The sequence below is a fragment of the Eurytemora carolleeae genome, unplaced genomic scaffold, assembly GCF_000591075.1.
Source record: "Eurytemora carolleeae unplaced genomic scaffold, Eaff_2.0 scaffold59, whole genome shotgun sequence".
Classification (NCBI taxonomy): Eukaryota; Metazoa; Arthropoda; class Copepoda; order Calanoida; family Temoridae; genus Eurytemora; species Eurytemora carolleeae.
In genome coordinates this window covers 236,037-261,254 of record NW_019396064.1, presented here as the reverse complement: position 1 = coordinate 261,254, position 25,218 = coordinate 236,037, and the positions used below count along the sequence as shown (strand labels likewise).

The following is a 25,218-nucleotide window of genomic DNA, read 5'->3' as shown; positions in this document are numbered from 1 at the left end:
ACTGAGTCTTTGCCACAAAATCAAATATTCCAATGCCTATATCTTTGCAACCAAATGGTGTACACCTTTGACATTTCAAACTTAGATTATTTGATATAACAGAACTCATAGTTTGAAATATCTTAAGTCTTCTTCATTGAGTTGAAAACATATAGGGATTAGAAAATCAGAGTTTGTGACAAAGACTCAATTCCTTTGTATTACAAAAAGATTTAGTTTGAAGACTTTCTTTTGTTTACAGTTCTTGATGTAAACTTCTGTTAATAGAGCTTTGGCCTCTAGTTGTTTATATTCATAAGCTTAAACTTACCAAGGAACTCATTATTAACGTAGATATTTATTTTGCTAATACTTAGTATATTTCTGCAACCTAATGTTGTTGTCTCAGAGTTTCTGTTTTCTAGTTTCATTAGTAAGTTGTTTGAAAAGATAGATTTGGATAGAATTGCCTATTGCCTACCATGATGCAGTAACCAACGCAATGTGTACGTAAGATGACCGTACTAACTTTATTTTTGGTTTAGGTCAGTCCCAGGTAGTTGCTGAGTCAAGAACTGAGATGTCACAGTTCCAATACCTGGAGAAGAAATCAGCAACAAGGTGAGCAAACTGTTTTAAAAATTATCAAGTAAAAGATAAAAAATTATGGTTTATTTAATTTTTGTAGGATTCAGACAGAAGAAGAGACAACAGCTCAAGCTCCTGTTTTCACAACTTCTCCTAAATCTAGCGAAGTGAAAGAAGGACAGAAAGCCCATTTTGAGGCAAGAATCATTCCTGTCTCTGACCCAACCCTTAAGGTTGAATGGTTCTTGAATGGTCAGCCCATCAAACAAGGTAAACAAATTCTATCAAAAAATTTAAAAAATTGTTGGAACCTAGATACAAGTTAAACCTTGATATTTCAGGGTCCAGGTTCCGCGAAGGACATGATTTCGGTTTTGTTTCCCTTGATATATCTCATGTTCTGCCTGAGGATGCCGGCCAGTACAGCTGCCGGGCAACCAATGGTCTAGGACAAGCAGTCTGCTCCTGCAACCTCAATGTGAAGGCCAGGGAAACTATTGTAAAGGAGACTATTCATGAGTCTGCTCTGCAGCAGATTAACTACCTGGAGTCTCAGAGGACTACCCAGACACAGGAGGAGGGTCTTACCACCCAGGCTCCTGTCTTTACCGTACAGATGAGAGATGTCCAAGTCATTGAAGGAGCTCCTGCTCACTTTGAGGCCAAACTTGTTCCCATTGGAGATCCTAAACTTAGAGTAGAATGGTTGTTGGATGGTAAACCTATTGAAGCCTCTAATAGAATGTCTACTCTTCATGATTTTGGATTTGTTGCAATGGATCTCAAGTATACCAGGCCATCCGATTCTGGCAGATATTCCATCCGGGCTGTTAACAGTCTTGGAGAAGCAACAATTTCTGCTAATCTGGCTGTTCTCTCTTCAAAGAACGGAGCTGATATGGAGAGCCTGCATGGAGATGCTCTCTCCAAAATTGCTTATCTGGAGAGAAACAAGGCAAGAGCTGCCCTTAATGAAGATGAAGTTGTTATTTCAGCGCCGAGCTTTACTGCTAAGCTTCAGGGCAAAACACAGCTGCTGGAAGGGCAAAATGCTCACTTTGAGTGCAGAATTGACCCTTACCCAGATCCTTCATTAAAGGTGGAATGGCTGTTCAATGGTAAATCTCTTCCCTATGGCAACAGATGGAGAACTAGCTATGATTTTGGATTTGCCGCCCTTGATATCATTGGTTGCTATGCCCAAGATTCAGGAACTTACACCATCAGAGCTACCAATGCTCTTGGGACAGCGGAGTCTAGTGTTAATGTCACAATTGCAAGTAAGTCACACATTAAAATTTAAATATTTAGTAACTTATTTCTTTATTTTCAGCTGGTAAAGGACTTCTTCTAGAGAGTGAACACTCCGAAGCTTTGAGCAAGATCAAGTACCTTGAATCCAAGCACCAGAGAACTGCTGAAGAAGAGCTTGCTGCTCCAGAACCACCTCAGTTTGGACATCCCTTGAAGAACATTCACTTGGATGAGGGACAACCGGCCCATTTTGAAACTACACTTACCCCGGTCAATGATGCCTCCATGAAAGTTGAGTGGCTATTCAATGGTAAACCTGTAGCACAAGGCCACAGGTTCAGAACAACTTATGATTTTGGATTTGTTGCACTTGACATTCTATATGCCTACCCTGAGGACAGTGGTACTTATACTTGTGTTGCCAAGAATGTTCTTGGTACTACACAGACTCAGTGTACTCTGGAAGTATCTGGAAAGTCTGGACTTCTCCTGGATACTATGGATAGAGACAGACTAAACCAACTGAGAAACCTTGAGCATAAGGAAAGGCATAGAGTTGATGAAATTGACGCTCCTATTAGCAAGCCTGTGTTCACTACACCTCTGAATAACGTGGACAATGCTGTTGAGAGTGGACATGTTCACCTAGAGTGCAGACTTGAACCAGTCAATGATCCAAACCTTAGAGTTGAATGGTTCATCAATGAAAAAGCAGTAAAGACTGGACATAGGTTCAGAACCACTCATGACTTTGGGTTTGTCGCGCTGGATATCCTTGGGGCATATGCTGAAGACTCTGGAACCTATATGTGCAAGGCAACCAACAAGTTGGGAGAAGCAGTCAACACTGGATCCGTAACAGTTTCAGGTAAGATAAATTAACCCTTGAGAAATGATAATAAAATTTGGAACTGGCTGATGTGATTCATCCAGTTCCAGATGTGAAACAGACCCTTGGTCGGACACTTGCACACCAGTCCATTGAAATGGGATCCCTGAGCAGCATGGGGCAGCTGAGAGTACCAAGACAAGGCGGGGTTACTTTATCCGATGTTCCCCTTGGTCATGTTCCTGGTAGATCCTGGTCTCAAACTAAACTGTCTGAAATAGAGTTTGATGATACCCCACTCACATTTTCATCGTCAGAGTTCCATGGTATTGATATTTAAGTTTAAGTTTACTCCAATAGTAGCATAAGAGTAGTTATCAAGTCCTTGTGTTTTGGTTTACAATACATTTACTTTGTTACATGTTTGTTAAAAATGTTATTAACCCTAAACAGGCGGGGGGGGGGGGGCGGTTTGACGCCCTTTCCCCCCTCTAGTTTTTAACCTTAGCGCATTCATTTTTCACACTATCACTGTGAATAGAAATTTAAATATATTTTTTTTAATGCATAGACGTTAAAAGCCTGATGCTAAGATATCTAAACCTTTATTTTTGAAAAACTCTTTAAAAATGGATGTAGAAACATGTGTCACATCTTGATATTGTTAAAAACAAAAATATAATTTTTAACATTTCTAAACTTTTTTTTGGTCTTTTTCAACCCTTCATAGCACCAAAACTATCAAAGTTATCGGTCTAATTTTTTTCAACGAACTGGCCTTAAAAAATTGAACGTGCATTTCAACCCTATACCTATTCTCCAAGGCCGTTTTCTAGGGGAGGCCTGGGACACCCTCCCTCTCAGACTTATACCTAGATCCAGACCCTCCAGCCTGGCTTTATAGGGTTAAAAAACTATTTGTATGGAGGTAAAATCTAAAAAGTTTTATGTTTCAGCTCGTAAAGGACTCTTATTGGATTCTCAGCATCCCGAGGGTTGGGAGAAGATGAGAGAACTGGAATCTAGACGCCGTGTTGCAAGACTGGAGGTGGAAGAACCTGAAATCACAGCTCCTAAGTTTTTAACCCAACTCCAGGGTATAACTACATTAGAGGAGGGACAATCTGCTCATTTTGAAGCTAAGATTGAACCTCTTCATGATCCTACACTTAGAGTTGAATTCTTCCACAATGGAAAAGCTTTGCAACAAGCATCTAGAATCCATACAGTCTGTGACTTTGGATATGTCGCTCTGGATATTGGAAAGCTTGTGTCTGCTGATAGTGGCGAATATGTCTGTAAAGCCTTCAATGCTCTTGGAGAGGCAAGATCTGTTGTCAATGTCAGCATTGCTGCCAAGGGCTCACTTGATCTCTCGTCCCAGAGACCTGAGGGATTAGACAAGATCAAGCAGCTAGAGAGCAGGGGTAGGAATGCTAAAGAGGAAGAGATCACAACCTTTCAGAAGCCTGTTTTCACAACTGCTCTTCAGAACGTGGTTAAATCTGAAAATCAGTCCGCACACCTTGCAGCTCGTCTCATCCCAGTTGGAGATACTTCTCTCACAGTGGAATGGTACAAGGATGGCAAGATTTTGGAGACTGGTAAGTATTTTTCTTCTTTTTTGTTAGCTGAAAAAAATTTAAATTTTTCAAACATTTTAGTTCAGATAAATATTTTTTGTTCTTTTACAACTTACAATTGTGTCTAGTCTGAATTTGAAACAGAATGGAAAACACAATATCTTTAATCAGAGTAATAATATGGAGTACAGAACCTTCATTGAATTATCACTTTGATACACTTTTACACTTTTTAAAGAGAAAACACATTTTTTTGTCCTTGTTTTGTTCTACACTGTTTTGTTTCTGTAACTTTTATGAACTGTAAGGGTAATATCTACATTGGTAAATTCAATTTCATTATGTAAATATAAATAACTTTACTCTAATCTCCTTGTAAAATTCAAGATATTTCCCTGTAAAGGTTTGAACAGAACAGTTTTGAATTTTAGTTTTTATCCCTTTACATGTTTTATTGAACAGGATCGAGAATAAACTATGTAAATGACTTTGGTCACATATCTCTGGATATAACTGGTTTGAGAGAATCTGATAATGGCGTGTATGAATGCCGCGCTAACAACAGCTTAGGGAATGCAATTACAACAGCTTCTATAACTGTTCACAGCAAAGGTTCCTTGATCCTTGACTCCCAACATCCCAAGGGAATGCAGAAAATCACAGCTCTAGAGTCTGCTAAGGTACAACGCCAGGAGTCTGAGATTGGAGAAGGGTTTGGAAAACCGGTTTTTACAAGTCCGCTCTTCGGATCAGCTGATGTTGAAGAAGGGAAGAACGCACACATGGAGTGCCGAGTAGTGCCAGTAGGAGATCCAGACATGATATTTGAGTGGACTAAGAACGGAGAAAGCCTGAACATGGGATCAAGAGTTCAGGCCTCTCATGATTTTGGATTTGTAACCCTGGACATTATGAAATGTGTTCCGGAGGATTCTGGAATGTATGTTGTAACGGCAAAGAACTTTGCAGGAGATTCATCTTCTTCCTTTGCCCTCCATGTTGGTAACCAGCACGGTATCATGGCGGAAACAATGCACCCGGAGTCCTATAAGAAGCTTGTTGCTCTTGAGAAAATGAAGGATCAACCTCACATTGAAATCACCGAGGCTGGGCCGAACCAACCTCCGGTCTTTATGGTTCCACTCGAGGACGTTGGTCTTGTGCCTGAAGGACAAAAAGTACATGTTGAGGCTAAAGTTGAGCCCAAGAATGATCCTAAACTAAGGATTGAATGGGAGCTGAATGGCAAGGTTTTATCTACAGGTAGAAGAAGCATGGACGGAACTATAAATGCATCCAGTAATTAAAGGCGGAAATATGATTGCTCAAAACAGAATTGGTAGAAACGCATTTACTAGAAAACCCCTCCCCAAAATTAATCAACATCAATCTTATGCAAGACAAACCACCCCCATCCCCCCCCTCCACACTATTAAAGGATGTCCCAGTTTATAAATAAGCCAAAAAATCACTATTTCGGTTTCTGTTAAATAGCAATCTTTTTTGGAGCAATTATAACTGTAGTAATACCAAGGTTATACCAGCAAGGTTGCACTGCATGAATGTACCAAAGAAAATCCATCTCTCAAGTGCAACTTTTCTTAATAACCTGAAATAATCCAACAAATAAAAATTTTTAGAGCATAATAGATGAAATAATCAACTTATACTGCTTTTTAACATACATAATCTGCATTAAAGGGACAAACCGGCTATGTAAGGCTGTTAAACTGAGTATGCAATGTTGTGTACAAATTCTTTAGGATTCATTTGAGATGTATAATTACTGAGTTTGAGTGCATAGTCGACGTTTAAAATCATTAAGTTGGGTGGGTACGTTTTCAGAATCGTTTTTTTTTAATTGTTAAATTACGACGACGAAAAATAAAGTAAAATTATACAGTAAACCAATTAGATGTTTAGGAACATATTTCTTAAAATAAATTTGTCAATAAATCAATGCTAGAATCAATTATTTCGTTTGTATCATTATATTGAATTTCTTATTTTCTAGGAATATGTCCGCAGATTTCTACTAATTCTTCAAATGTCGTCTTATCAATAAAAATTCCTGAAAATCTGAAGAAAATATTTGTGAATAATCAGAGAACATAGAAACTATAATAATTGAATAAGATTACTTATTTTCGATGATAAGATTAATTTTTATTTTCTCAACCTGTTCCTGAACAACTAATTGCTTTACCGTAGAATTTTATATTTTTTTGTCGTCGTTATTAAATAATTTTTAAAAAGCAATTCTGAAATGTATCCTCCCAAAAGTACGATTTTGAACCTCGACTTTAGAAAATATAGATCTTTTAAACGTTTCATATGTCTTATTGAATCCTAAAGAATTTGTCCACAACACTGCATACTCAGTTTAACTACCTTACATAGCCGGTCTGTCCCTTTAAGGGGACTATGAACGCAATTTCAAGTGGCCCCATTTTTTAGATTGGAAATTTTGGTTTACATAACTTTACCCAACCTTTGTCTATATAATAAATGAATGAGATATTCTAATTTTTCTAGCGGTGAATTATTCATTTTAAAAACGTGGTTTTTCTTCAAAAGTGGTTTACGGATGTATGCAGCGGTGATCTGAAACGGTCATTATTCAACACTTTTCAAGATAGAACAACGACGATATTTTCCTCATTTTTACTCAGATAAAAGTTTAAATGGTACTGTTGTAAATCTGACACGACAATCTATCAATGAAGGGTCACTTGAAATACCGTCAACCGTTCTTTTAACCTAACATGGTGAACTAGAAGAAAGGTAGGTTTACACATGTGAGATTAAACCTAATTATGTCTATGTAGCTATTTCTAAACACAATTTAGTGCATGCCTGAAAATATAATAAACATGAATTTGACTTTTCATCATAGTTATTTCAAATCTATTACTTTAGAAATATGAACCTCTGAAAAAAAGGAATTATCATTTAATAAGAATAAAACTTTTTTAATTTGTCTAAACGCTAATGTAAGACAATTAATTGCTAAAAATAACTCCTGACATTTTTGGAGGTTCAATTTAGTGTTATTTATACAAAAAAGTTTTTATTAATTATTTAAAACTGTATATCTATAGTTGCAATAATTTCTAATATATCTACAATTTAAAATCAAATCTAACAACTGGGATATTTAATAAAAACAAGTTTTAAATCTTGCATATTTAATAAAAATCCCTGTAAGCATTTCAAGATTTTGTTTTGTATACAATTGATGATTTTTTAAAATAAGAATACAATTAACACTTCACTATTCTTAAACTAAAACCCAAGAAAACTATAATATTTTATTATTCTAAAAAAAGTACCAAACAATTAGCAAAGCAATTCGTTTTTTACCTAAATATGATGATTTTTTAAATTGGTTTCGATTTTGTTTTGTGTAAATCCAAATAATTTCTACTTTACAATGCAATTTACGCAAGAATTTAAGAAAAAAATCCAAAATTTGAAATATTTTCTTTAGTATAAAATTGAATTTAAGAAAATCAAAAAGACTTCACTCATAATTTATATATTTAGGATCTCGTATTAAGACCTCCCATGAGTTTGGTGTGGTTACACTGGATATTGACTCCATTAGAAGCAGTGATATTGGTATCTACACCTGTAAAGCAATCAATCTAAATGGTGAAGCAACATCAACCACCAGCATCAAAGTTAAAGGTAGGGAGTGTTGCCACATCCAGGGGTTTATATTCAATTATTCCTACATCAAGACTATCAGAAAGGGTAAAATGTTAAAGGGAGTGTTAGCGACAAACAATATATTTGATTTAATTATTTACGATCTGAGTGGAATATTGCAAGATACGCACAAGGGTGTAAGACGTGTTTAACCATATTTCCCTTATATACGCAATATTCATTTTTCGCGAATACTCCCTTTAAAAAAGGAACTGAATTCTTTTCTCCAACTCAAATATTCCGAACCTAATATCTTTGCAACTAGATTTTGTAAACCTTTAGAGCTAAATTATGATCTAATAGTCAAAGTTTAAAATATCAAAGGTTTACACCATTAGGTTGTAAAAATAAAGGAATTTGAGAAATTGAATGTTTGATTATAGTTGATTGTTCAGTTCCTATGGCATATTTGAATTTTAATGAAATTTTTTTTTGTTTAATTAGGGTTTACCTAAAGTGACCAAATGTAAATAAAGATTAGATTTATTTTATTAAATCAATTTATTTAGTTTATTTCTCATTAAATTTGTGTTTTTTAGTTATTTTAATTTTGAAAATCAGTTTATACGACACACTGAATTAGATCCAAGATTTAATAATCAATTTGATAGAAAGAAAGTTTGTGGAATTCTTTTTTTAACTTTTCACTTTTCTGTTTTGACGACCCACCCATTCAAATGTGTTGATTCAATGGGTGGGAACCAAGAACAGATCATTAATACAAAAATATTTCATTATAGCTGTAATGAATAGAAAATTAGAGTTAGCCGCAAGTAATCAGTCCTTTCTGAGTTATTTAAATGAAAACTCATCAATTAAAAATTTTAAAAAGTACTGTACAAAACTCGACTTATCTGTTTGATTATTAAACCTTAATTTGTAAAGAACTGATTTAAGACACAGTTCTAATTTCACTTAACCTCCCAATACAGAAGGTGGTTGGCTCCAAGGTGGAACCCACCATCAAGGAGCTCTGGATAAGATTAGAGACCTGGAGAACCCTCGACCTAAACTCTCCGAACCTGAACCTGTTAAATACGATCATCCAACCTTTACGGAGCATCTAAACAACATAGTAGTTCAGGAGAGTGGAAATGTAGTTTTCCAATGTAAAGTTGAACCCGCTCAGGATCCTACAATAAAAATAGGTATTCATAAACGATGTTCTATCTATACCCCTTCTTTAATTGATTCTTGGAGATTTGAATTATAGAGACTGTAGACGTAATTTCAAGAGTGGCATGTCCTAGGACATTTTTTGAAAGCTTTGTTTTATCAAGAACAAAAGCGATATTCAAACTGATTAATTTCAATTGTGGTTTCTTTATGCAAAGACTTTTGGATTCATACTGCAGAAACAATAGAAGAAATTGTCCAAATTAGACAATTTTTAATAGAAAAACGACGGTATTTTCTACAATTTGGATAAGATAGTCACTTAAAATTACAAAGAAAATATCTTGTTACCAAAACTTCCCCAAAAATATTTTTACGCAATAAAACATATTTAATAAATCCTAGATTGGATGCTTAATGGTGGTCCTCTACCTAGTGGAACCAAGTTTATTCCTTCCTTTGAATTTGGAGTTGTTAAATTGGTGATAGAAGATGCACTGTTGAAAGATGCTGGAATGTTTAAGTGTACAGCAACTAATAACAAGGGTATTGCTTCCACCTCTGGAACTCTTAAAGTTCAGACTGAAGGAGGTAGCGGAGTAGCTTCAGAAGGACTTCATCCATCAGGAAAAGCTGGACTTGATGCCATTCAGAAAATGGAGCTTGAAGCTTCTCTAAAGCTGGCTGGAGATAAAGCAGTGGAAGAGGAAGACTTACATGCTCCCCGATTTACCACCGATCTACCCGCAGAAGTTAACTTGCAATCTGAGATGGATTTGAACCTGGAATGTTGCATAGAACCTAAAAATGATTCAACACTAAAGATTGACTGGTATCATAATGGGTTACCACTGAGTACAGGAACACGAATTAGAGCCACATCAGATTTTGGTTTTGTCAACCTCTCAATAAATGGTATGACTTCAAGAGATGCTGGTCTGTATACATGCAAAGCAACCAACAAGCTTGGAGAAGCTGTCACATTTACCAAAGTGAATGTTCAAGAAACTGCTTTTGGGGTTGATTTTTCAAGCCAACATCCCAGAGGTTCTGAGGCTTTGAACTCATTTACAGGAGTTGAAGCTAAGGGTATTCTGCGCGATGAAGAGGAAAAGGTGGATGAAATAATACCTCCGAGATTTGTGACTAACTTTGAGAATGCTGAACTTGGGCAAGGTTCTGTGGGACACTTTGAAGCACAACTAGAACCAAGAAATGAAAACATGACACTGGAATGGTTCTTAGACGGGAAACCATTAAAAGAAAGTAAGACATACAATAACTTTGAAAAACTGACCAAATTCAAATAAAATGAAAAAACTATGTCGTATTTTAGGTTCAAGGTTTAAGTCAGTTCATGCTTTTGGTTTGGTTATTTTTGAAATAATGGGAATAAGAAAAAAAGATCAGGGTAAATACACCTGCAGTGCACAGAACAAAGCTGGAAAAGCTGAATCGTCATTTGATCTTAAATATTCCAATGAGAAGGAGAAACTTGCTCCAACCTTTACAACACAACTAAAGGTAAACTGTTCATTGAATGATTGGTTGATGAAATTAAATCAATACTAAAAACAACATTTTATCTAAGGACGTTCTCAAGTTGAAAGATGGTATGTCAGCACACTTTGAATGCCGAGTTACACCTGCTAATGATCCAAATCTGAGGATTGAATGGAAATTTAATGGAACTCCATTAAACTCCTCCAGTAGAATAAAGGAAACATTAATTGAACCAATCAGAATACGTTTTGAAACCTAATTCTTATTTTAGCATTTAGAAACATAATTTTGGTAAATAGTTATGATTGTTGAATTATTGTTTTCTCCAGACTGTTTCTGATTTTGGATTTGTAATGTTGGATATAGCTGGGGTAGATTCCAGGGATAGTGGGGAGTATATTTGCACTGCAATAAATAAGTAAGTTAGATAAAACCGAAAAGAAACTCTTATTATTGATCTTTTTATACCCAAAGTTTTATGAAGGTTTGGCAGTGATACAACAAGAGCAGTTTTGGGTTGCGAGGGATCATCCGGAGTGTTTACACAATCACTTCGTCCAGAGGCTCTGGATAAATTACGTTCCCTTGAGACTGGTAAATCTCAAACACCACCTGTAGTTGGAGTCTCACAAAACCATTCAGTGTTTTTGTTTATCCATACTAATCAGATCCTTTCCTTGTGTGCCGTGTTTGCTTATATATTTTTGATGACCTTTAAATTATATTATATATTTTTAAGATGAGGGTCCCAGCAATATTCCCGGAGCAGCTGAAATTGGTCCTCCTAAGTTCCTAACCCAAGTAGCCTCCAGTATTGAAATATCTGAGGGACAGAGTGCTCATTTTGAGGCCCGTCTTACTCCCACTGAAGATCCTAACATGAAGGTAAGACAAATAGATAAAAATAAGAAAGCAAATATTATTATTATCTATTTTATCTCATCTTATTATCTTATTTATTACTAGGTTGAGTGGTTTAAAAATGGAACTCCACTTCCAACTGGTCACAGATTCAGAACCTTCCATGACTTTGGTATTGTCATCCTTGATATTCTCTACTGTTATGGAGAAGATTCTGGAACTTATGAATGCCGTGCAACCAACAAGCTGGGTTCTGACTCCACCAAGGGCAGTGTGACCTGCAGTGAGAAGTCTGGGCTGATTTTAACTCCACAGGTTCCCGGAGACATGAAGGAGCAAACTCTGGAGAGAATTCAGCACCTGGAGTCCCACAAGATGAAGTTTAGCTCTGAGAGCCAATCTGCATCTGCAACAGCTCCTAGATTCACCTCGCCCATTGCCAACATCAGCAGTTTGAAAGAAGGGGAAAATGCTCACTTTGAAGGACGTCTTCTACCTACAGATGATCCCAACATGACTGTGGAATGGTTCTGGAATGGCAAGGCACTAAAGGCTGGATCTCGTATTAGGACTTTCTGCGATTTTGGTTTTGTGATTCTAGAAATTTCTCCAGTGTACCCAGAAGATGCGGGAGAGTACACATGCAGAGCTAAGAATGCTCTTGGAGAAGCTGTGACAACAGCAACACTGTCCTGCTCTGGGAAAAGAAATATCATTCTTGACTCTCAGCTTCCATCAGGAATGGAAGGAGCCATGGAAAGAATTGCTCAACTTGAAGGGCTTGGAAGAGCCCGTGGAGAAACACAATCTGAGGAAGATCTCAATCAGCCTCCAGAGTTTTTGAGCCAGCTCCAGGATCTACTCTTGGGAGAGAATGCTCTTGCCCACTTTGAGACAAGGTTAACTCCTATCAATGATCCCAGCATGAGGGTTGAATGGTACCACAATGGAAAACAGCTCAGTGCTGGATCTAGAATCAAAACCATTAATGATTTTGGATTTGTCATTCTTGAGGTTGCAAATGTCTTGACAAGAGATACCGGAAACTATACTTGCAAAGCTACCAACAGACATGGAGAATCCAGTGTATCCTGTCAGGTTCAGATCAAGAGCAAACAAGGAATAGATACAAATCCTCAGCTCCCCAAGAGCTTCCAGAGTGGAACAGAATCCATTCATAACCTTGAGGAGAGAATGTGGAAGAGGGAGGATATCTCTCATGAAGAGCTGGAAACCAAAGCCCCTGTATTTGTTACTAAGCCTCATGATGTCACCTGTTATGAAGGCCAACCCGCTCATTTTGATTGCAGAATTGAACCTATTGGAGATGGGTCAATGAGAGTAGAATGGTACCACAACAACAGTCCTATTCAGATTGGTTCCAGAATCCATACAATCAATGATTTTGGATTTGTTGTCCTAGACATCGACTGGACCTTCAAGAGGGACTCTGGTACTTACAAATGTGTCGCCATTAATAAATGCGGAAGTGCTGAAACTACTGTAAATCTCATTTGCAAGAGTAAAAAGGATATCATTATGGACTCTCAACTGCCCAATGGTATGTCTATGGATAGGTTGAAGGAGCTTGAAGCTAGAAAACAAGAATCTAAGAGTGATGTGGATTCTCCCATTACAGCTCCTAAATTCATCACACAGATCAAACCAAGAATGGTTGCTGAAGGAGAGCCTGCCCACTTTGAGTGTAGAGTTGAACCCAAGAATGACCCCAAACTTCAAGTCAAGTGGTTCCACAATGGCAAAGAAGTGGATTTCGGACACAGGTTCAGACTTACTTTTGAGTTTGGATATGTTGCTCTTGACATTTTGTACACCTACCCTGAGGATGAGGGAGAGTATGTTTGCAAAGCTATAAATGAGCTTGGTGAAGATATAACAAAAGCTGAACTAAGATGCAAAGAGCTTCCTGCAATCCAGCTGGAAAATCAAGTCCCCAAGGGAATGAAGAACTCTGAGTACATTGTCCAAATGGAGGCTGCCATGAAGAAGTACTCTCAAGAGATGTTTCTTACAGAGGAGGATGTTTATGATTCTGAGAAGAGACAGCCTCCACGCTTTGTTACTCAGATTCAGAGTGTGACAAGCCTGGAGGAAATGCACGCTACCAAGTTTGAATGCCAGCTTGCTCCAGTAGGAGATCCTAACATGAAGGTGGAATGGTTCTTCAACGGAAAACCTCTCTCATTCAGTAAGTAAACAATTCAATCATTTTAAAGTTATTTACAATGTTACCCATAAAACTATAGGAAGTCTGGTAGACCAAGTACAATGAATGAAAAGAAAGCGTAGGGAATTATGCAGTGTATACAAACCAATTTACATAATAGGTTTATTCTCAATCTACTGGTTGAAATGTTAACTTTTTAAACTCTCATCCCACTGTACAAAGAAGTAGACTTTAGACTTTCCTAATTTTTTTTACATTTAAAAGAAAAATATTAACTTTTTGAGTGTTATCTTCAAAGGGCTTTAGGTAGTCATTAGTCTCATTCTTTGTGGTTATCTCTGTATTTTGATAACTAATTAACCGCCAATATTATTTAGAAACCAGATTCACTCCAATCTATGATTTTGGCTATGTTGCCATGAACTTTGGCTGGGTTTATCCTGAAGATTCTGGAGAGTATATTTGCAGAGCAACAAATCTCTACGGATCAGATGAGACAAGAGCTATCATCAAGTGCTCTGGTAAGACTGGTATCATCTATGAGTCCCAACTGCCCAAGGGAATGATGTCTATTGAGAAAATCCGTGAGATGGAATCAGGATGGCAGCGTGCTCCTGAGCTTATTGAACAAGAGACGGAGAAGTTTAAACCTTGTTTCGTGACTAAACCTGAAGCTGTTACAACTACAGAGGGGGGTAGTGCAAGGTTCTGTTGCAGGGTCACTGGGTATCCTAAACCGAGAGTCATGTGGCTTATCAATGGCCACACTGTTATCAATGTAAGTAGTTTTTAACCTAAAAAGTATGGAAGGGGGGGGGTTTGATTAGTGTTCCTACTTTGAAAGCGTATAACAAAAATTGCAATTTAAAGGTCTACGTCATTGGGTTGCAAAGATAAAAAGAATAAAAAATCAATTCCTTTTCAATAATTATTTCTTAGAAAAAGCACACACAAAAAAGCACAAAGATTTAATTATTAAAAATATCAGGGTAGCCGCCATAAGCTGATCTATGATGGTATGTGGCACCTTGACATCCCTAAGTGTCAGGAGAGAGATCATGGAAAGATCGAAGTGATCGCTAGAAACCAGTGCGGGGAGGCCTACTCCACCACCACCCTCACCGTCAAGCGGCGGAAGGATGACTACAGATCAGTGTTAAAGCACAACGTCAAACGTAAGTACCCTAACTGCTCCTAAAAGCTAGTTTCTAACAATAAAAACATCGTAAAAAATACTAATACTAATGAAAGTTGAAAAAAACATAGTTTTCTATGTACCTTTTTCACCAAGCAAATAATCAACACTGGATAGACGGACAACACACGGTGTTTTTATTCTCTCTTTCTCTATCTATCTTTAGTGCATATATATATATATATGAATATGAATATAAATATGAATCATGGTACCTATAATTGTGTATGTATATATCCGCAATGTAAACTAAAAAAGAGCTAAAAAAGTGAAAGTGAATGAAGATGAAGGAGATTGAATGATGGATGAAAAAAGGTGGGAAAATTATTGTAAACTAACCCGCTAACCCTTATACTTTATATTCTTCTCTACCTTTTTTTTAAATGTTGTTCGTCTATTATTTTTTATTCAAATTAACAAAGATTTTTCAACATTATATTCAATGCATGGCAAAAAACTATTTTTTTTATTTTTTGGTGTGGAAAAATCTGCTTTTGTTTGAATTAATATGTTTTTAATTAACAAATATTAGTGTGTTATAATTTAATTCATGATAAAAATTAATTATAAATTACTTGCGGGCCTTTTAATTTAAGTTTTTAAAAACTTAAACCCTCTCCATTCCATAAGGTTTCTTAAAGGGGACGCCATATACAAAGGTACCCTTATCATCTTTATCTGATCAATTATGTGGAAGATGATGTCGTAGTTCTAATCTTTAAAAAAAGTTAATTTTATCATTTTCTTTCACGTGTTCCTGCATTAGAAATGCGCAGGCTAACTTTTGTAAAAACATCCCAAAATAATCAGTTTATTAAGGGTACCGATTTGTTTTGGACATTCCACTCCATAAATAAAAGGTCACTTGACGTCTACAATCTCTTTAATATCAGTTAAACTTCAGATATGAACGCAAGAGATTTATTTCTGTAAAAAGTCCAATGCATTTGGCCTTGTTTATTCTATAAACAACCTTTAGGAACATTCCTCCCTAGCTTCTGGAATCTTTATCTACAAAGGTTATACGATTTATATACAAGATTTAGACACAAGATTTATATACAAGATTTAGACACAAGATTTAGACACAAGATTTAGACACAAGATTTAGACACAAGATTTATAGACAAGATTAATACACAAGATTTATAGACAAGATTAATACACAAGATTTGAAGACAAGATTTATAGACAAGATTTAGACACAAGATTTATAGACAAGATTAATACAAAAGATTTATAGACAAGATTTAGACACAAGATTTATAGACAAGATTAATACACAAGATTTCAAGATTTAGACACAAGATTTATAGACAAGATTAATACACAAGATTTGAAGACAAGATTTATACACAAGATTTGAAGACAAGATTTATAGTCAATATTCACAGAAACGATTTATAGACAGGATTTAAACACACGATTTTAACACAAAATTTAAACACACGATTGCAACACAAAATTTTAATATTTGGTTTAAACATAATATTTGAACACAAGTAAAGACAAATTTTAAACACAAGATTTATTCACAAGATTTAAACACAAAATTTAAACACAAGATTAAGACACACGATTTAAATACAAAGTTTAGACACAAGTATTATAGACAAAATTTAGAAACAAGATTTAGACACAAGATTTTGACACAAAATTTATAGGCAAGATTTGAACACACACGTTTTGTAGAAACGATTAAGACACAAAATTTAGACACAAGATGTAGACACAATATTTAGACACAAGATTTAAACACAAGATTAAGACACAAGATTAAGACACAAGATTAAGACACTAGATTGAGACACAAGGTTTAGACACAAGGTTTAGACACAAGATTTAAACACAAGATTTAAACACAAGATTTAGACACAAGATTTAGATACAAGGTTTAAACACAAGTTTAAGACACAAGATTTGAAGACACGATTTATGACACAAGATTTAGACACAAGATTTATACACAAGATTCATAGACAAGATTTAAAGAAAAGATTTAGACAAGATTTAAAAATTAGATTTAAATACACAATTCAAACACAAAATCAAGCATAAGATTAAGCAAAAGAATTGAACGCAAGATAAAAGCACAAAATCATTTTGAATAAACACAAGATTTATAATTATGTTTAAGATTTAAACACGAGATCTAGACATATCTAAGATTTAAACTCAAGTATTAATCAGAAGATTTAAACACGGTTTAATTTTATATTAGACAATTAGTTTGGAACCTAACAATTCATTCTAAATAAAACAAAAATAAAGCAATTATTTTAAAAACTTTTTTACCACTGTCGGTTTTTCATCAATCAGTTAGAGAAAATATATTTCTTTATGCTTTTTGTTCGCTTTTATCAGGGGTGAATACAGGGTTATGGAAGGCCCTTAGGGGGATTAACAAACACTCTAAGAAATTTCAAACTTTCATTTAAAAAAATTTGTTGGAGCACCTGCGCCAAAGTAAACTTAGTGCTCGCTTCTCGATTCTTTAAAAGTGAATGAAAAAAAAATCATTTAAAAAATTTTGCGAATGCTGCTACTAAGTTGAAATTTGGCTTCGATGCTCCAACACAAAATTTCAGATGAAACTTTGACATTTTTTAGAGTAAATGCCAAAAAAGGAAATGGGAAGAACAGATGAGAAATGAAGTAAAAATATTGGAGACGCGAATAAAAACATGTTGGAGAGGAATAGATACATGTTGGAGGGATAGATAGAGGAAGAATGTTTTGAAATTAGATGAATTAATGAAAGTTAAAGGGATGGACAAAATTTAAGAAATATTACGAGTTTTGGACGACTTTTAGGGAAATAATGAGGAGTAGTAGATTTGAAAAAGAGGCAGTTGGAGGGAGTTTGAAAAGGATTGAAGGGATAAACAGAGAATTGGAGGGAATCTTAACCCTATAAAGGCTGGGCGTCTGCCCCCCCCTAGAAAAAGGCCTTAGAGAATAGGTATAGGGTTGAAATGCATGTTCATAGCCCAATTTTCAAGGTCAGATCATAGAAAAAAAAATTAGACCGATAACTTTAATAGTTTGGGCGCTAGGGAAAATGAAAAGAAAATGCCTAAAAAAGGGTCAAAAATTTTTTTTTGTTCTAAACAAGTGTGACCCATGTTATAAATGCATTTTTCAAGGGCTTTTTTAAAAATATAGCTTTTAGATTTGTAGCTTTAGTCACAAAAAAGTTATGAACTATTTTAGATTTGTTTTTCACATACCGGACTTTTTTTCCACCCTGTACCCTACCCTTTAAATTAAAAAAAAAATGACAAAAATCCTTTAAATTACAATTCATTAAATGTCACAAAATTTCACGGTGATAGTGTCAAACTGAGAGTGCTAGGACAAAAAAACCAACAGGGAGTGAACGCCAAACGCCCCCCCCCCCTAGCCTGTTTAGGGATAACGAGACAATAGGAGGGGGTTTAAAGATAATTAAAGGGATAGACAGAGAATTGGAGGGATAAAAAGACAATAGGTGGTGGGTGGGGGGGTTTAAGAGAAATAACGGGGTGGATAGACAATTGGAGAAAATATGCAGAGGTTGGGAGGAATAAAGAGACAATTGGAGGAAATTTGAAGATGATTGGAGAAAAGACAAAAAATCGGAGGAAATTTAAAGAAATTTTGATTGATTAAAAGATATTTAGTGGAAATAAAGAAAGGATAGACTTTAGGCAATGTCAGGAACTTTTTCTAAAAGTTTGAAGGCTAATGAGAAAGTGTGGAAGAGAAGATAGGAAAGTTTTGGTAAACCAAAATCATAGAAAGCCCTGTATTCATGCTTGGTTTTGCGCATTTTTATTAGTATTTGTGTGTTTGCATTTTTTGGTTTGTTGTTTGTTTAATTGTTTGTTTGTTCAGCTTTTTGTGACGAAGAGGAAGTCGTTCGTAAACAACAACATTCACAACAACACAGGAACCTAACAACATTATAAACAACATTACAGATTTTTTTAAAGATATACTGCAGATATATATAGTATACACAATTCATTAAGCAAGTAATTTTTTATCATTTTTTAATCTTTGATGTATTTGATACATTTGGTGTAATTCATGTTGTTACAAAGCAAATGGTTTTACTAGTAACTTAGTGAAATTAATCTGTATACACTGCATAAATTATATGTCTGATGTTCCTTGGACATCCATAATAACTGGAGTCTGAAAGTCGTCTTCCTATTCCAGAGTAACTTTTAAAATTTTGTTGGAATCATGCATGATTCATGGCAAATTCTTTTTAAAAGAAAATAGTCTCATTATTTAAGTATTTTGCTTCTAAAAAGAATTATCTGAATTCGATAAGATTTNTCAGAGATAAAGTATATTGCTGCAACTTTTAAGGTATGTGCATAGCCCAATTGTTTAAGGCCAGTGTACTGAAAAAAATTAGTCACACAAACTCAAATATTCTTATCCCTATATCTTGGCAACCCAAAGTCGTAGACCTTAGATATTTTAAACTATTAATTCTGTAAGATCAAATAATCTAAGTTTGAAATATCAAAGGTTTATACCCACTGGTTGCAGAGATATAGAAATTAGAAAATTTGAGGTTGTGACAAAAACTCAATTCCTTTAATAGTTTGGGTGCTAAGGAGGTTTTAAAAAAATGTCAAAAAAGGCAGGAAAATGTAAAAATTATAATTTTTTGTTTTTGCTTATGATTTACATCTTCTCGTTGATGAACATGTTGATGATGTTGTTGCTGAGAAGGCAGGAGATGTACACGGAGGAGAGGAAGGAGAACATGACCTCCCAGGTGTCCCAACTCCATCACCATGAGATGAGGGAAGAGCATGTGTCCCACGTGTCCCAGGAGACCCAGGAGTGGCAGGAGATGGCCAGGAGGGAGAAGCATTATGTCGAGTATGCGGAATCAAGCCATTTCAGCATGGTACGCCAAATTTTAAACACCACAATTATATCCGTAAATTTTCTAAACAAGGAGAATTGCCACAAAACTCTGAATTACTAATCCGTATATCTTTACAGCCCATTGTTACAGGCCTTGATATTTCAAACAATGACCTGTTAAGATCAAATAATACAAGGTTAAAATATCAAAGGTTCACACCATCAGGTTGTAAAGATATAGGGATTGGAAAATTTGAGTTTGTGGCAAAGTCTTAATTTATTTTAAAGAAATTTTTCACAATTCGGTTTTCTCTTGATGATGAATGCAATCTTTGCATAGTTTAAATGAGCCTTTGATTTAAATCTTGTGAAGAAATCTCTTTTTTACTTTAATCTTTGACCGAGCCTCTTGTTCAGCAAAACATGAGTGCTCCCATGTTCTCCCACTCTATGGAGCCGGTGACCGTTAATGAGGGATCTCCAGCAGTTTTCAAGGTTCAATTCACCGGTCAACCCAACCCTGCGGTCAAATGGTTCAGATATTCGTTCCCTGTTCACAACTCTAAGGACTTCACGATCCTCACAACGGACACCGAAAGCTCCCTGACGATAGCTGCGACGTGTGCCGATGATAGCGGAGTATTTACATGTCTACTAGAGAATATTGTTGGAGCTGCTAAGAGCAGTAGCAACCTGAACGTTATGGAAGCAGGACAGGAATATGTTATGCAGGTATAAAATCATAAACACACATAGATTAACTGATAAAGAAAATTAATCTTTGCCACAAAATCAACTAATTCCTATTTCTTTTCAACCTGCTAGTACCTTAGATATTTCAAACTTACACGATTTTATCTAACATAATTCATAGTTTGTTATATCTAAGGTATATGACTTTCGGTTTCAGAGATATAGGGATTAGAAAATCAGAGACTAAATTCCTTAATGATTTAGTTTTGAAATATGCATTTTGATTTAGTGTTATCAATTTACTTTAATGACAAAAAATAAGAAACCAACACAAATATAAACACAAAAAGATAAACAAATAATAAGATACAACCGGTTTAGGCGTCTACCCGGAGTACACGAACCTTGAAGGAGATGACCGTTAGCTGCGGAGACAGTATAAGGTTCGATATTGGGTTCTCCGGAGGAACCAAGGATAACCTGTCCTTCTCCCAGAACGGGAACCTGATAAAGGAGGAAGACGGAGTGAGGATACAGGTGGAGAAGGACGTTGCCAGTCTCATCATTGAGAACGCTAGACCTGAGCACACCGGCCTCTACGAGTGCGTCATGAAAACTGACGGCGGACAAGCAAGCTGTCAAGTTCGATGCACAGTGACGCAAAATTGAATGCGTCATTTTGCGTCCACATTGTGATTAATCCTAAAAACTGTAAATTTTACCAAATATTTAAATCTCTCTGCATTAACCATTAACGTACTAGTATTAAGCATCTATTTAAAACACTGGATTTATACATTTATATTAATCAAGAATAAATTTAATTTTAATTACATTTATATATATACTTTACTATAGTATGGGTACCATGATTCATATAATAATTTATATATATATAGATAAAGTTAAATTATATTGTAATAGAGGCGATATCGCGTAAAGACCTGAAGGTCGTCTTCTAGTGTTGATTAAAATAGTTTTTAGATTCACATATACAGGGTTTACCACAAGGGATAATACTTCAGAGACGATTGTATAGAATTATACTGCGTGTTTCCTTATATTCCTGATTCCCTGCAACTATCAGCTTCTTTTTTTCAAATCATTAAATAATCCATTTAATGCTTAATTTAAACGTGGGTTCGGCATATTTAAATAGTTAAAGTCGTCTTTGTAGTCTTATTCTTTGTGTTTATACCTGTATATGGTGTGTCATTATTGTTAGAAGCACTTTATAAAGGAATTTTTTACCTTTTTGTGTCTAAAAGTCAGACTCCTTTTCCGAGCTGGGAACTTAGATTGGTGGATATCGGGATTAAGGCTTGATCCACTTTTTTTCTTAATCTCCAGAATAAATATAGCTTGTTCTCCTCTTGTTATTAATCTCCAGATTAATGAACCGATCGGGATGAAGGATATCGCATTCTAAAGTTTTCAGCTCTGTTAAGATTATTAAAGATTTTGCTTATAGAAGGATTTGTTGTAAATTTCGTGGATTTATCAACGTTTATAACTGCGCATTTGACCTAAAAATTTAAACCAAAAGGGTGTTAAACTTTACACTTAAAAGCTAATCTTGCATTTTTCAAAACAATTAAACATTTGATCGAATTCTCTTGTTACACGGAAAATGCACGAAACTTAATTAAATCCGAGGTTTTATCAGTCATATTATTTCTTAAAGGGACTGTAAGCTTAATTTTAAGTAAATCTAAATGCATAATTTCAACGCCTGAATCACAATAGTACCCTTAACAGCTTTGTCTGATCAATTATGAATGATCAGAATGATTGATGTTTAGCAAGCTGATTCACAATAGTACCCTTAACAGCTTTGTCTGATCAATTATGAATGATCAGAATGATTGATGTTTAGCAAGCTGATTATTTTCAAATATGGGTTTTCTACAAAAGTGCCAATTTCTACCAGAGAAAAACATTTAGAAATGATCGAAATACATATGTTTAAACCTATTGAAAAACAACAATATCTTCCACATTATTAATCAGATAAAGGTTTCAATGGTACCAATGTTAATCGGGCAGTGTCCTCATTATCACAGTAGCATTATTACTCATTTTAGAAAAATTGAAACAAAATCAAAATAAAACTATACTTTCTGTAGAAAAGTAGCATAGTTAATAATCTCAAATTTGTGGACACTGAACAGTTCCTTAGAAATGTCCTAGGTTAAACTTAATAAGGAACTTTCGTTGTAATATCAAGTCAACTTCCATTTAAAGAGGGCTTTGCCCGATTCACAACCTTTTCATTTTTTAAACGATTAATCATTTGAAAGATGTAGTTGTTATCCTAGTTAAAAAACTATTTAATTCTTACAATTTCCTCCATTGTTTCTATAGCAAGAAATCTGCAAATCACTTTGACAGAGAAACCACTATTAAAAATAATCAGTTTTTAAAACTAAAAAATGGATATCTAATTTATACTTGATCAGAACAAAGTTGTAATGTTCGGTAAGGCTGCTTGCTCTCGATGAGCTCCAATATACGGAAAATAGCGTCTTCTAATCAATCCATAATCCTGATCCCTACTCACCTCTATAATAAGTGACATCATTTACGGATTTGACTGTCCATTGCTTGGGAAAGGACATAGCTGCAGGAGCACATCGAGAGTTAGAAACTTTAAATAACAACTTTGTATCAGACAAACCCTTTTAAGCGTGGCGATGTAAATAGGTCATGTCACTTTATAAATGGAAAGTCACTTGACATTTCGTCTACAGTTCCCATAAATACTTGTTAAAGATTTATTTATTTTTTGAATTGTTTATATGTATCACTGATACTGATCAACTAATAATCTAAGAATGATTTGTCCAATACATTAATATTAAAAATCTTTGACCCTCATACAAGGAAATATTTCTAATTCCAAAAACCACTATTTTTCTTTATATATTGCATATAAACTGATAATTTTCAAAAGTATAGACTTAATTGTTTTTGGCTTGAGCCCACTTCGTACAATTTCCCCTACTTACAACACAGGTGTCGACTGTGTCAAAAAAATAATAAAAAACTATTTTTCGTAAACTAAATCTTTACTGCCACATGTAAGAGGGGCATGTCTAATTCACTAACGCACCCTTCAAACCTTCATCTAATCAGCAAACTTTCACAATTTACGCCATTATTTCTGCACTGTAAAACAGGAACTATAGAAATACCACAATTAAAAAAATAATAATAAAAATATGGTTGTTATATTTAGAAAAGTTTTGAAGGCTCCGTTATCGATGTAAATCATAAGATTGATACTTCTTGAAAAACTTTTGAAGATACTTTGTTCGTTTAATTATTTCAAGGAACTTCTCACGTAATTTTAAGTGTTTCTCCTGCAAAGATTGCAAGATTAATGAAGTCGGTTTTTGAGGTTTAAAATGTCGGTTCTATATGCTTTCCTGCGGCAAGTCACTTTTGTAATTTCAAAATTACAAACATTGATATATAATTCCTATTTGATCAGTCAAAGCTTTTAAGGGTACCCATGTGAATATGGCATTGCCATCTTTGTAAGCTTTATTCTCCGAATAAAGTGAAGTGCTGAAGTGAATCCATAATTTGATTTTTTGTTGATGTGTAACATTTGTCGATAAAATTTCGACATAATAATAGCAAAAATTGAAACAAATATATATTTTGACTTTATAGAGGAATAAAATCCTAGCTGTTTTCTAATTATAGTTTTTACAATTATTCCTCCTACTGAGTGTGAAAATACGTTTATTCTTGAACCGATTGCTGCATAGCTGGACACAAATTAGAATTTAAAAGCACATTAATTGTGCAGTGTACTCGAACCCATTTTACTTAACAAGTTGATTTTGAAGCTTGGTAAAACGTTGTGCTTCATAACAACATCAAATAGAATGTTGTCTTCCAATTTATGTGTATCGAGTACGGGAATTGTACTATAAATATATTATGCACAGGGGACTAAATAAACAGAAACAGGAATAACTGTGCTGTAAATATATTATGTACTGGGGACAACATAAACAGGAAAGAGTACAGGAACTGTACAGTAAATATATTATGTACAGGGGACTAAATAAAAGCAAGGAGTACAGGAACTGTGCTGTAAATTTATTATGTAAGGGGACTAAATAAACAGCAAGGAGTACAGGAACTGTGCTGTAAATATATTATGTACAAGGGAGTACATAAACAGCAAAGAATACAGGAACTGTAATGTAAATATATTATGTACAAGGGAATATATAAACAGCATGGAGTACAGGAACTTTACAGTAAATATATTATGTACAGGGGAGTACATAAATAGCAAAGAATATGCAGGAACTGTACTGTAAATATATCATGTACAGGGGACTATATAAACAGCAAGGAGTACAGGAAACCTGATTGGTTAATCAAGATGGAGGAAATCAAGGAGAGATTGGCAGGTAATCAACCTATCAATCAATTAATCAATAACAAATCAATCAATCAATCAATAAATTATTCAATCAATTTATCAATGAGTCAATCAATCGACCGATTCATACGATTACTAGAACAGTAATAGGAACATTTTTTTGTTGAAATAAAAAAAAATATCCACAAAAATAAAAATACACAAACAAACAAAGTTAAGAGTATGTAAATTGTATGTTCAACACATCATTTCTATTTTAAGCTTTAGCTTACAGGCACTGGGGAAAGGTTAAACTTAAAATATGTAGAAGGGGAATTTTACAGACAGGGGAATACTTTTACAGGCAGAATTAGAGGGAAGACTTTTTATTCATATGGGATGTAAAATCTAATACTAACGATGATTATCAGGATAATGATTATGATAATAAGAATAATGTTA

The 25,218-nt window shown here is 34.9% G+C and overlaps 1 protein-coding gene across 10 annotated transcripts in view; it reads left to right on the top strand.

The window, feature by feature from the left end:
* The window catches only part of LOC111709519 (titin), a 68,964-nt gene that overhangs the window by 19,480 nt on the left and 24,266 nt on the right, over positions 1–25,218 (top strand). For 8 of the 10 annotated variants that reach the window (XM_023483234.1, XM_023483225.1, XM_023483218.1 and 5 more), the window contains 18 exons: positions 525–600; positions 668–837; positions 909–1,847; positions 1,901–2,689; positions 3,607–4,254; positions 4,696–5,496; positions 7,780–7,923; positions 8,877–9,092; positions 9,466–10,326; positions 10,397–10,584; positions 10,652–10,780; positions 10,893–10,981; positions 11,048–11,157; positions 11,303–11,448; positions 11,530–13,633; positions 13,990–14,390; positions 14,601–14,787; positions 24,728–24,805. In XM_023483234.1, coding sequence (XP_023339002.1) covers positions 525–600; positions 668–837; positions 909–1,847; positions 1,901–2,689; positions 3,607–4,254; positions 4,696–5,496; positions 7,780–7,923; positions 8,877–9,092; positions 9,466–10,326; positions 10,397–10,584; positions 10,652–10,780; positions 10,893–10,981; positions 11,048–11,157; positions 11,303–11,448; positions 11,530–13,633; positions 13,990–14,390; positions 14,601–14,787; positions 24,728–24,805 — 8,076 coding nt within the window. The remainder of the gene's footprint in view (positions 1–524; positions 601–667; positions 838–908; positions 1,848–1,900; positions 2,690–3,606; positions 4,255–4,695; positions 5,497–7,779; positions 7,924–8,876; positions 9,093–9,465; positions 10,327–10,396; positions 10,585–10,651; positions 10,781–10,892; positions 10,982–11,047; positions 11,158–11,302; positions 11,449–11,529; positions 13,634–13,989; positions 14,391–14,600; positions 14,788–24,727; positions 24,806–25,218) is intronic. The other 2 variants (XM_023483242.1, XM_023483251.1) reach the window with 2 other exon arrangements.